Source organism: Dicentrarchus labrax, unplaced genomic scaffold, assembly GCF_905237075.1.
Source record: "Dicentrarchus labrax unplaced genomic scaffold, dlabrax2021, whole genome shotgun sequence".
Classification (NCBI taxonomy): Eukaryota; Metazoa; Chordata; class Actinopteri; family Moronidae; genus Dicentrarchus; species Dicentrarchus labrax.
In genome coordinates, this window is record NW_026136705.1 from 9,279,656 (window position 1) to 9,291,833 (window position 12,178).

Genomic DNA, 12,178 nt, shown 5'->3' on the forward strand with positions numbered 1-12,178 from the left:
GGAGAGACTCTGGTTCACCAAACACCAGGAATTCCTCCCGGGGACGTCCAGTAAAGTTAAATATATTATTACACACCAGCGGGGAGGATCGAGGGAGGAAGTCTGAGGACGGAGGGAAGGGAGGAGGCACCAAGAGGCACATTTTATTATTTTACATATTATCTAATCTGGCCAGCTTTGTCCCACTGAGATTGAGACACGTTTCAAAGGTAGCAATAACAAGAAAGCACTCAAAGAACGCATAAAGGAACAAGAATATAACAATGCAAAGGTCAGAACACAAAAAGTGACACAAATCAAACCTATAGGAATTATATTGCTGTTAAAACAGTCACCATGTTTCCAGGCCTGACCTTGGGGGCAGACAGCCACTGCTATCATTTCTGCTACAACAGTAAAAATCTAAGTGGTGTGTGTCTGGGAGAAACATAAAGAAACAGCCGTGCAGGAGACAGAACGCCATTTTTAATCACTCAGCCAGCGGCAGCGGCATAAACCAACGCAGTCCTCTACACTAAACAGGATGAAATAAATTATAGTCCTGGAGGAATATGCAGGCCAAAATCAGTACCCTGTCTGTCCATCAGGACGGAGGGTCCAGAATAAACAGACGCAAACCAGAGAGATTCACACAAAGGCTGCAAAAGTTCTGTTTGTGGCACTAATTGCGCTTTCCCACTGGCACGTAACTATTTGTTTTTGTGTTGTTTCAAATGAGGTCATGCTCGCTCAGTCTCTTGCACCTCATGCACAATGCCGTTGGTTCTTTTGTTTGATTTTGTTGTAGATATAAATCAAATCAAATCATCTCTATCTCAGCGGTCCTCCTCAGATTTCTTCACTTTCCTTAATCAAGCCGCTCTTTCCGTCAGCACATCCCTCTCCTGCTCCCCTCAGTGGCAGCTCTGCTGAAGGGTCATGTCCGCGAAACGAACACAGTAAACTGAATATGACAGGCACCATAATCAACACACACCCACTCACTTTAGCGTCCATCTGAAAGACTGATTACACAAAGATGAAATCTGCTTTCATTTAGCTAATATTCAACTCTGTGCGCACTGGGCAAAAAGATGAAAAAGCAATGACAGGGAGCTGAGAGCAGATGTAAATCTGTCACTTTTTTCCCCCCGTCGCATAAAAAATTGCCCCTTCAGAGTAATCTCACCACAGGATAGTTAACGTGTGAGTACTGGCTCTGTGTGTAGACACAAAAATATGTAATAAGTAATAAGTGCAGAGCCATGACACTGTAAAAAGACAAAAGGCGCATCTCACAGGAAAGTCCCCTGTCTTTATGAGAGGGAATACTGTATGTATACCCCCGGCCTGCCGGCTCTTTAACTGCAGGGTCTAGACACAGACAACCTCAAAATATAAAGGAAGGACTCTTGTTAAAAGGAGGAAACAACCAATAAACATAAAACTACAATGATGAGATGAAGTAATAGGAAGTTCTTTGCTCTCTCATCCTGTCCATTTCTTTTTTTTTTTTTTTAACTCCTTGCCCTTTCTTTTATTCCTGTTGAGGGATCTTTTAATAGCAGGCTGAGTTAGAATCGTTTCATCTTTGAGTGATCCACCACCACCAGTGCCTACGCCGTCTGCCCGGACAGCACTTGGGGGCCTCCTAGCAGGTGTTAGCAGCACATGACGTCTTTTATAGCCTCCGGTTAACTAGCCACATTTGTGGGTTATTTGTGCAAAGAGGGGGAAAAAAAGGTGAGCTTACTATGGCCCAAAGACTCGAGTTAAAGCATTGTATTTGCATTTTGCTTTGTGGATGCAGCCTGTTTAAAACTGACATTGGTTTCTGGAGTTTTACAACAATGACAAGAGCCAAAATGGATGGCTGCGAGTCCATCTGAGCTCTGTTTTTTCAGTTAGAATGACCATGGTCTCTCTAGACAGCCCTGTTAAAAGTAGTCTATTAGAGGACCAAGGCCACAAGGTCAGTGGGTGCTTCTTGTGCAAACTACAGAGAACATGTACATTTAGGTATGTTATAGTATATTGGACACCTCTCGCTTCCCTCCTGGGTGCATTGTATTAAACGTAGGAGTATAAAGGAGGACGCAGCTATGCAGGTGGGTGGTCGTGCTCAGCTTTACTGTGGTTCCTGAGAATACGGTGGGAAGACTCCTAGTGACTGGCTGACCTGCTGTAATGTATACACAGGCTGAGGTCTCCACATGTGTTGGCTTGCCTGTTTAGACATCCTAATTAATACTGAAAATGTACAAAACAACAGTTCTGGCTCTCATGTTGGAGACGAGGTTTGGCCAGTACTTACACCCCTGCTTTAATGGGAGGGGGCTGGGGGTTGCTTATGAGTTTCACAATGTCTTTAATGTGCATTTCAAACGGCATGGGACCATAAATCATCTGGGCTTGCTTTTAAAAAAAACACCTGCCTTGCAACTGTCAAGGCTCTAATGGCAGTGGTTACTATATAAATCACTTTGAGCTGTAATTTTCAATATCTGAGAAATGATTACACTGAGCATCTGTCAGTGAATGCCATTTTAATGACCGCTGCTGCACTTAGGACCCCAGTAACCGCTTCGCCATCTTGGTGTACGCCGTTAAAGCATCTCCTGAGTGATGTGGCGGTTCCTCGCTCTGTCATATTGGGTTTTCATCACAGCTCTTAAGAATATCCAGGGGTTCGCTGACCCCAGCTCCCAACCTCAGCACTTTTTTTCCCCCCTTTCCTTTCCTTTTGTTTTCTTCCATTGTTTTAATCACAAGCAGAGATGGAAAAGACTCAATCTGACCAGCGTCCTTTAGAGTATTCCAAAAACTTAAGCCAAAGCAGACCATCACTTCATCCTGCACTTTTTAAATAATGACATGCTATCTGACCTTAAATCAAAAGATTATAACACTTATCTAAGATTAATATTCCAACCTCAAGGCAGTCTCTGGTCAACACCAATTTTAATGATCATAACAGAACTAAAAAGACAGTCTACAGCAATGCTAGCAGCTCTGTGAGACTGCACTTCAGCACAGTGGTACATTGAGCTAAATGGTACCATAGGCTGGTGATGGCAATACAAACATGCAGACACTAAGCAGACACTTAGCATGTTAGCATGGTAAAATTTGCTAATTAGCACTGCAGACAAAGCAAAGTTGAGGCTGATGGAAATGTCACTAGTTTTTTGCAGGTATTAAACCAAAGTATTTGACATATTTTAATTTAGAAGTCAGGGGATCACCAAAGTTATTACAATTCACCCTACAGAGAACTTAAAACCACAATGTCACCCTTGTGGTTCGTTGCAAATCATTCCCTGGAAACCATGGATATCTGTACCAAATTTCATGGAAACCTTTCACAAAACAAGGCAAATGTAAACCCAATATTGGCGCTACAGGGGATCAACATCTAATATCTGGACAAAGTGGTAGACTGGCTGACAGGCAGACAGTGCCATCCCTAGAGCCATACCATTAGCATTAGCTAAAAGAGCAAGAGCCAATACTGGTGTAACGACTTTCCCCTCTGATCTATGAACAAGAATGAATAACTAGTAGATGCTCTCAGCTGGCTGGGACATCTACTTCAACCTACAGCATCCTTCAGAAAGCCATTCAGCACAGATGCTTCTTGTTATCTTTTTAATGAAGTATGGACAAAGACTGCTCGAAGAGGCTGCGCACCAGCAGGGCTCCAAGATGAAGGGCAGCTTATGCAACTGACCTGTCAACCTAGAAGAGACTCCTTGACTTCTTTAGAGCTTTTATAAACATACCATTTCTGCCATTGTCCTTGAGTGATTTGGCAGAAAACCTCTAAAGACAAGTAAATATTCTGTCCAGTCCCAGGGTGCCTTTGTAGTTGACATTCCGACCTAAATAATGAGCTATTTGATGGGGAATTTGATTAAAGCTCTCTGGGTCCAAAGTTGATCACCTCCTTCATCTCTTCTATGATGAATACAATAACTATGCAACTGAACTACTACCAAAAATGTGCACATCACACTGCTTAAATGAGACAGACAGTCTTTTATGAAACCCAGTAGGAAATCATACAATTCTCATTTTATACAACTTAATACTCATTTTAGTTGTAGTAGAAGCTGAAAACTGTAACTTTTAAAAATGGTTTGCACTGGTATTACATTCATCTGTACTGTAGAATGTTGATCAGGTATTGACCATGCTGTGCAATACTGGCAGTAATGTAAGGACAGATATTAGTTAATATTTTATCATTATTGTTTTTTTCTTATATTATTGTTGGGTATTTATTACATTTTATCTATTTATTATTTTAATTGTCTGATTTTATTTGCCTCATTGCAATCCTGAAATGTTGATTCAACCACTTCACTTTGTGATTTTGTTTTGAAAAGTGCTGTATTAATAAAATTGTATTATTTACTTTATATTATTATCTTAAAATCAAATCTGGGGGTAAGACGGAAAGCATGCCTAAACATGTGATTTGGGTGAATTCACCCTTTAATTATTGCTGCTTAATCGCTTTAAGTGGAACCTGAAAAAGCCAAACTCTACTGTGTACCCCTTCCTGTATTATGTGTCTTTCAGCAGGATGTTAAACGTGCCCTGCAGCCTCACAGTGATTTTCCCTGTCTTTGCTGTGCAGGACAGGGCAGTTTGGGTGCAGTTCCCCCTCTCCTCCTGTGCACATGGTCCATGTTAAGAGACATGAAACTGCTGAAGCCCCGGAACAATAACCCCTTTTCTTGGAGCTCACAGGTTGCTCTCGTCTTAGGCAGGCCTCCCTCCCCTGGCATTCACATTCACTACCTCCACTGACAGTTTCTTCTGGTTTTGAACCAAGCAGTGATGTGTAAATCCCACTTACATCCATTTTTCCTTGAGCCGGTGATAATAAAAAAAATCAGATTTGCTTCATGACTTCGGGCGAACGACTATTTGAGGCAGTGCTTGCCTTTTAATGGCTGGGTTCTGGTCTCAATCAGACACTGGACATCTGGATCGCATCTCCCTAGTTCTCCCCCATGCAATCAGAAACACTGGAACTGGGCTCTCCACAGGACAAAATGTGGGCGCAACATGTCGTTAGAGTCCACTGATTTCAGAGAACTTCTGTGACAGGGAGGATGATGGTGTTGTGATCCCAAATCACGCAGAGTAAGTAACCAGTTAGTCATATTTCACACCTTACTTTTAAACATTCCTACAGGGACAGTTTCAAACTCTGGCCTGCACCAAACTGCTGGAAGGTAAAACAGTTCACACATCCCTTGACTTGTTTCCCTCCGGCAAAATAACTGACTATATGAAATAAGGCAGCCATTACTCTATCCTGCAGGTGGAAAGTGATATTAGCCAAAATATTTTCCAAATATTTTCATATTCTTCACAATTTTAAAACTGTAATTAACAGTCTGGGCTGTATGCTTGAGTTCTTCATGCTCAACTAAGCTCTATGGAATAAACATGCAAGATTTTATTTTGGATAGTAACAGGAGGAAAATATTTTATCTACCGAAATCTGGATCCACACTAGGTACTGTAGAGCGACAGAAAGAGGACGCTGAGCAATACTTTAAAGTTGCAGCAGGTAACTAATAAAAATACCTTTTTATCGTATTTGCTGAAATCTTCACCATATTCTGACTGTAGTACAGTCAACAATCAACTAACCACCAACCAACCCAAAGTGTCGGTATAAAAGTTACGTACAGTTTTAAGGGTACATGGAATTATCTGAAAAGAGAGCAAAGGTTCTTTTTTTTTTTTTTCCCTCAAAACTAGGGTTAAGACAATTACCATTCAACAGCGGGCTGCAGTGCAGCATGCTACTAAAAAAACATAAGGTTCCTATGTGCACGCCATTATAACTGACTGACTGCTTGCTAATCCTACCACGCTTTGAGAAACTGATCCCATGCCACCTCACTTATCACCACCGGCTGCCTCTTTCCGACACTTTAATCACCCCTTTTTTGTACACTTTTAGAGCTCGGCTAGTTGCTTTCCGTCTCCCCACACATCATTTTGCTGTGCGTCTGCAGCCCGCCGGGACCTCGGGGGTCATAAACACGTGGGGGATGGGGGTGAAAGTTTGCTGGAGGGTTTGGGCTCACTCAGGGACACCTAAGGGCGATGCTTGATTGTTGTGTCTGTTCAACAGCCACACAGCCTACAAGTTTATTTTTTGTTGCTGGATGCTGGTGTAAATATCCTGCATGGTAGTGGAGTTGAAATGGGTAAAGCGACTCCCAGTGAGCCTCTCCAGCTGCTGTCATGACATCATCACACACACAGAGATGGCCGCTCAATCACTGTTGTCTGATAATGTCTTACTTCTTCTCACACACTTTCTCCCAGCTGTTTGTCTTCTTATGTACGACACATGTGGATGTGAAAGTGTCAGTGCTTATTTACGCAACATTCCTACACGCCTCTACCAAGAATAAGCAGCCACTTGTTTTGGACTGAACACAGTTGTTGACCCCTGCACGGTTTCTCTTGGCAAATGTGTGCCATGAGCATCTAAACGTAGAACATTAAAAGGTGAGAACAGAACCAAGAGAAAGGTGAGCCTTTCTGGTCTGCAGTCCTGTTATTACGACCTGATTTAACGTCACCATGTGGCCTGCATCTCTTCTCCAACCAATTTAAATAATTCACTATAATGAGCCTACTTCACGTTTCAAACGACCCCCAACTTGCTTCTTTACAGCTAAACACAGTAGACTGCTGAGCATACACATTTCACACATACAATGGCCCACAAGTGCCTCCAAAATACCTATATTTGTTCAGATTCCCAGCAAAGAACACTCCACAGAAAATGTGTGTAATTGCATTAAGAAATATTCTTTAAAAGTAAAATAACAGAACAAAAAGGATCTACTGATATCAACAAGTCCATACATAGCATGCATGACTCTGGACTTTCATCTTTACTCTCCTCTTCCGGTGGCTTTGAACCTACCCAAACTATTCACTCTATCATATTCACCCACATCCACGGCTATTAGTAACACTGCTGATTATAGCATAATCTTTAGCCTCTCACCCTTATTGAAGGGGGTCTTGCATGTGTGGAATGTCAATATGTAAGTGAGGTGCGTATCTGAGCACATATGGCCCAAGCATGCAATTATAATAAGGCAGCAGGGATTTTTTTATTATGACTTGATGCATAGTTACAAGACCATAACATACACAAATAATAATTTCATTACATTGGCCCTTGCTGTAATTATAGTGTCGGTACAATTCCTGACTTACACAAACAGCCTTGACAAAGCCCCAGGTGAGGTTAGATTCTCACTTTATCATTTGCTTCTCTCTATGTCAACATAGTATTTTCAATCATGAATAGTTCTTGATTCAACAAAAATGATATAATGCTGTGAAGCTAGGAAGCAAAGTAGTTGCAGCCCTCAGGTGTGATAGGCTGGCACTAAATTGGCACTGTGATTTACAGTCTCGGCAGAGCAGCATTACAGATTCTCTGAAGGTAAACTGTAAAAAGGGAAACTTGTTACCATGGCCAACACAAAACAGCTCCGGAAGACAGCACCTCCTGTGCGGGCTATGCAGGTCTGTAGTGGAAATGTAGACTGCTTTTTTAGCAAAAACAAGTATGTGTACTGAGAGTTACTGAGATTTCTCTGCACTGCCGTAGTATTTCATATTTTGATCTGTATCCAGATCCAGAAGCCAGGCCATTGTAGGATGCTGTATAGACTGTGTTATGTCTGTATGTGTGTATGTGTCCGTGTGTATTTCGACATACTGGTGTGATTCCATCCAAACCTTGCAGTCAAAGAAAGTGAAACCAGGAAAAAAAACAATAAGAGCATTTTAACATTTACCAAAGGAAAATAATTGGTTTGGTAAGATCTTCAATTTAAAAAGCTGCTATTTATCGCCTGACTATTAAATTATAGAAGCTTCCCACATCACATGAATGTGTCACAGCAAAATACAACTACGTTCACAGAGAAGACAACTTTTTTTGGTAAATGAGACAAAGCATTGTCTCAAAGCAAAAGCACTGGTCCTCACTCCTGTAAAAGCAGAATGTTAAAAGCATTGAGTAATGCATTTAACATTCTGTAGATAATCACACAACCAGACAGTGCAGTAAATATGCAAGCACTATTTTTGGTTCCTGTTATGTTTTGAAAAAAAATCTGCATTTCTCAGATTATGGACCGGGGCGCTGCACCTAATTATATTAGTATGTGAATGCCAGGTAAAAGTGAATGAGCATGCTTCTGTGTGACAAAGCAGTTTCCAAATATAGTATAGCATAGCATAATTGGCCATAAAAGTAATGGACTGAGTGTATATTAGAAGCCCATGATATTCCATCCAATCCAATCAATCCAATCCTTTAGGAATGTCTCTGTTTTTGCTTATAGACAGAATACCACCAGCTAATGGAAGACAGGATACTGTAGTAAGATGCAGCTGGTGGCAGTGATGAGGACAAATATAACCCCTCTCATATTCTACACTACAAAGGAAGAAAACAATTGTAGCTGCAGTCACTGTAACTTAGTTTACCCAAGACGACTGCCACTCTGACCAAGACAGGCAGCTGAAAAATTAGTGGATGCATGGATAGGTAGTGTATAAGGCCACACAACTATGTTTCCCTCTCTAATAACATATGGACAAACATTAGAGCTCTCACACAGATCCCTAACCCTAACCCTATACAGACACCTCGGATGCATTTACAAGGTAGATGTACTCATCCAGAAGCTTCTCAGCACATAGTGAGGTCAATCAAACCTAATTTTTGAGCGATCTTAAAAACATGCCCTTTATAAACCAGCCAGACATTAATTTTTGGAGAGCTTTCCTAAAATGGATTTCACCTAAGATAATTTGACTTAAAATGCTTAGATTAGTTAGTAGTATAAGCCTCTATATGGCTATGTTACAATTCCATACAGACATAATACTCTGTATTAAATATTGGGATTTATGATCTGTTGAAATCTTAGATATACGCCTCAACGAGAATAACAGTGTAACAAGGCTGGCAATTTATTGACTACATTACCCCAGCTCTTTGAAATCTGGCAGCACTGAGTTATTGGATATGGTGGTTATGGTTTGATAGATTACTAAAAGTGTAATATGGTGTAAATAGAAGAACAATGTAATCATGAAGCGGGGAAAATGCCATAAAATAAACGATCAACAAGTATTCTAGGTTTTGCCATGTGTACTTCTTGTTAACTGTGTTAAAATGTAACAAATGTTAAACACTTTTTGAATCTTGACTGTTGCAGCTGGAAATGAGCACCAGCTGAGATGTCTGATTAATGCTTCTTTTCATCTTACAGTCATTCTTTTCCAGCGATTAACAAGACTGTTCTGTGAGTACAATGATGTATTTTCAACAGATACAAGTATATAACAGGAAGTAGTTTGCAAAATTGAAAATAGCTGCAGTGAAAAATTACTCTGCCTTGCACACACCCAAAAACGGCCAACACGACAAGCAAAATCTGAAAGATTAAATGTAGTATTTCATTATGGAAATTCTTCCCATTTCTCATCTCAGCTCCTTAATCTGCACGTAATGATTGGAAGTCACGCAGGGAAGATTTGTAAAAGCAGAACTTTTAGTTCAGAAGTTTTCGGATCAGACTTATTCCATTGTCTGTTAAGAGACAGCATCGGCAACGAGGGAAAAGTTGAAAACAAGAAATAGGTTGCTCAATCTTACCAATGCAAAAATGCCTTTATTTATCCAACATTTAAACAGATTAGACCTTGATGTTAACCTTGTGGTTGAAATGTGAGATAAATAAAATCATTTTCACATGGGAACTGTGACTCATCTTCTTCTTTGTGTCTTACACTAAAAACCCAGTCTTCATGTCTTGTTCTGTTTTTTAAAATATAATAATTCACACAGCAACCATAATCTATGTGCTACTGTGTAATACAAAACAAATACAATAATAATAATAATACGTACAATAAAAGTAAATATAAAAAAGGCGTTACAAACTTACTCTAAATCAAGTTTGTTGAGTTAGTAAATGACTCTAGACTCTACTGATTTGTAAGGATTGGTATGCATTGTTTGAATTTGTGAAAAGGGTGTGTTCAAGCTAGAATGGGGTATTTAATTGCTCTTTAACTTACATTCAGACAGATTTTGTTACCTATGTATACAATGATAAAACTACCACTACTGCTAAAACTGAGTGTTACAATAGTCTGTTAGACATGTTTGTATAAACTGTCAATTACCCATAATAACCCTGCTACATGACACCATTGTGGAGAAGTGTTTTTTTCTTCTTCTAAAAAAAAAATAAGACTCACCACAGTCAACAGTAACCAAAATTAAAACAGATATCTGCATATGAATGAGGAATCTGTAGGCAAGGGACAAGATGTTGGCATAGGAAGCTTTCTGGTTTCTGTTTTTAGTCTGATTAGCATTGATCAATCGGGTTTGAGTGGGCTTTGGTTGCCTGCAAGTAAGTAGTCTGCGTGGAGGGTAGAAGAGGCAAAACACACTGGCCGAAGTCTAATCTCGGAATCCATCGGCTTATGACGATTTAGATTTCTTAAAAATGGATCTGCATTCATATGAAGATATATCTGTTTGTGTAGATTAACCCAATGTGTCTTTCTCGTCATTCTGACATTGCTAATTGCACTGCAGAGGATGGCTTCAATATCCGTTATCCAATTCCCAGATAGCCCTGGCTACACCACAAGCCCCCAAATATTGGCTGTTGCCCCAAGAGGCTAAATCATTGTCAGACCAAAACAATTACAGTCAGGTCTATCTTCAATAGAGATTTAAAAAATCTGAATTATATAAAACAATACACAACAATATTTAGTTTGTGTTTGCTGGTTGAATGACATCATCAAAAGGCTGATGTACTGAAAACACACATGGTCCTGACACCAAATTAATAGCAATGAATGTTTCATAGTTGCAGCACTTCGAGTCTTTGAGTGAATTAATTTAAACTTCTTGAACAATCTATTTGTACAGCAAGGAAAACAAACTTGTACATCAGAATTTGTGATCCATGCACTGAGCCTACTTACTCTCTCTCCTTCTCAGTGAGTCTGTCAGTGATGGTGTCCTTGATGGAGGAGCGTGAACCCTTGTGGATCACCGGATACCTAAGAGGGACCTGCAGGAAGCACGAGATCATCAGGACCAGGTGCGATGTGTAACCCAGTGCGACTGCCACGCTCCCGTCATCCTTTGCTGCAGGATACAGAGCAAAAAGGAGGTTCAAGTAATAACACATCAGATACAGTTGTGGTGAGCAGACAAGAAATGCTGTACTTGTAAATCCTTCTCAATGAGCGTTTAAAGTGATCTACATCAACACACACCAAAGCCTGTAAGCCTATAATCTAATGCAATTTCAATTCAAAACAGCAGTATTTTAATCACCCAACAGTCAGTATTGTATCACATCAAGAACTTCAAAGTATACAGTCAGCAATGTTTCCTTTGTTTGGAATGTACTCTCATTACATAGAAAAATAAATTGTGCTTACATAAACCATGTCCACATCTTGTGAATCCAACCCAAAAATGTATAAACATCAAACCAAAGATAGCATCTTAACCAAGTATTTACAGGAAGAAGAGCAGTTGCATTTATGTGGGAAAGTGTTTTGAAAGTAATACAAAATGTGGCACAGCACACAGTACCAAAGACCGTTGGCTGCAGTGGGACACCCAATTTCTCTCAGATATGTGCTTGAGAAGTAATCATCACGTAGTACTGAGCCCAAATAACTTTAAGGGTGGAAAACTGGATGCCTTTGTGAACATTTTTGACGCTGAAAGAAACAGCAAACCATCTCACTTTAAGTACGAGAAATGGTTTCAAGACAACACACTAAGTGGTTTCACATTCTCAAACGGCAGCAGGACACTGCTTGAGGCAAAGACTTCAAATCACCGTGGTTTTTATCTTCATGCTTTGAAATAATAGACTATGGCAATAGAGAGTGGTAGACTCCTTGGCTCATGCTGTGTGTTTTTCAACTTAACCCAGAAAGCCTGCTTTGGATCATTATTCTTCCTGCATTTTTTTTTTGTCCATGGCAACACAATCACCTGGGGTAAACAGCTTCCTGGCCTCCGAGGCTTTTGGATGATGCTACACACTAAGAGGAAAATCAGGTCAGCTAAAGGTGACAC

At 40.2% G+C, this 12,178-nt stretch overlaps 1 protein-coding gene across 1 annotated transcript in view; it reads right to left on the reverse strand.

The window, feature by feature from the left end:
* uvrag (UV radiation resistance associated gene) overlaps positions 1–12,178 on the reverse strand; it is an 87,786-nt gene that overhangs the window by 43,179 nt on the left and 32,429 nt on the right. The window contains exon 12 of the mRNA XM_051401129.1: positions 11,062–11,227. Within this exon, the coding sequence (XP_051257089.1) occupies positions 11,062–11,227 (166 nt within the window). The remainder of the gene's footprint in view (positions 1–11,061; positions 11,228–12,178) is intronic.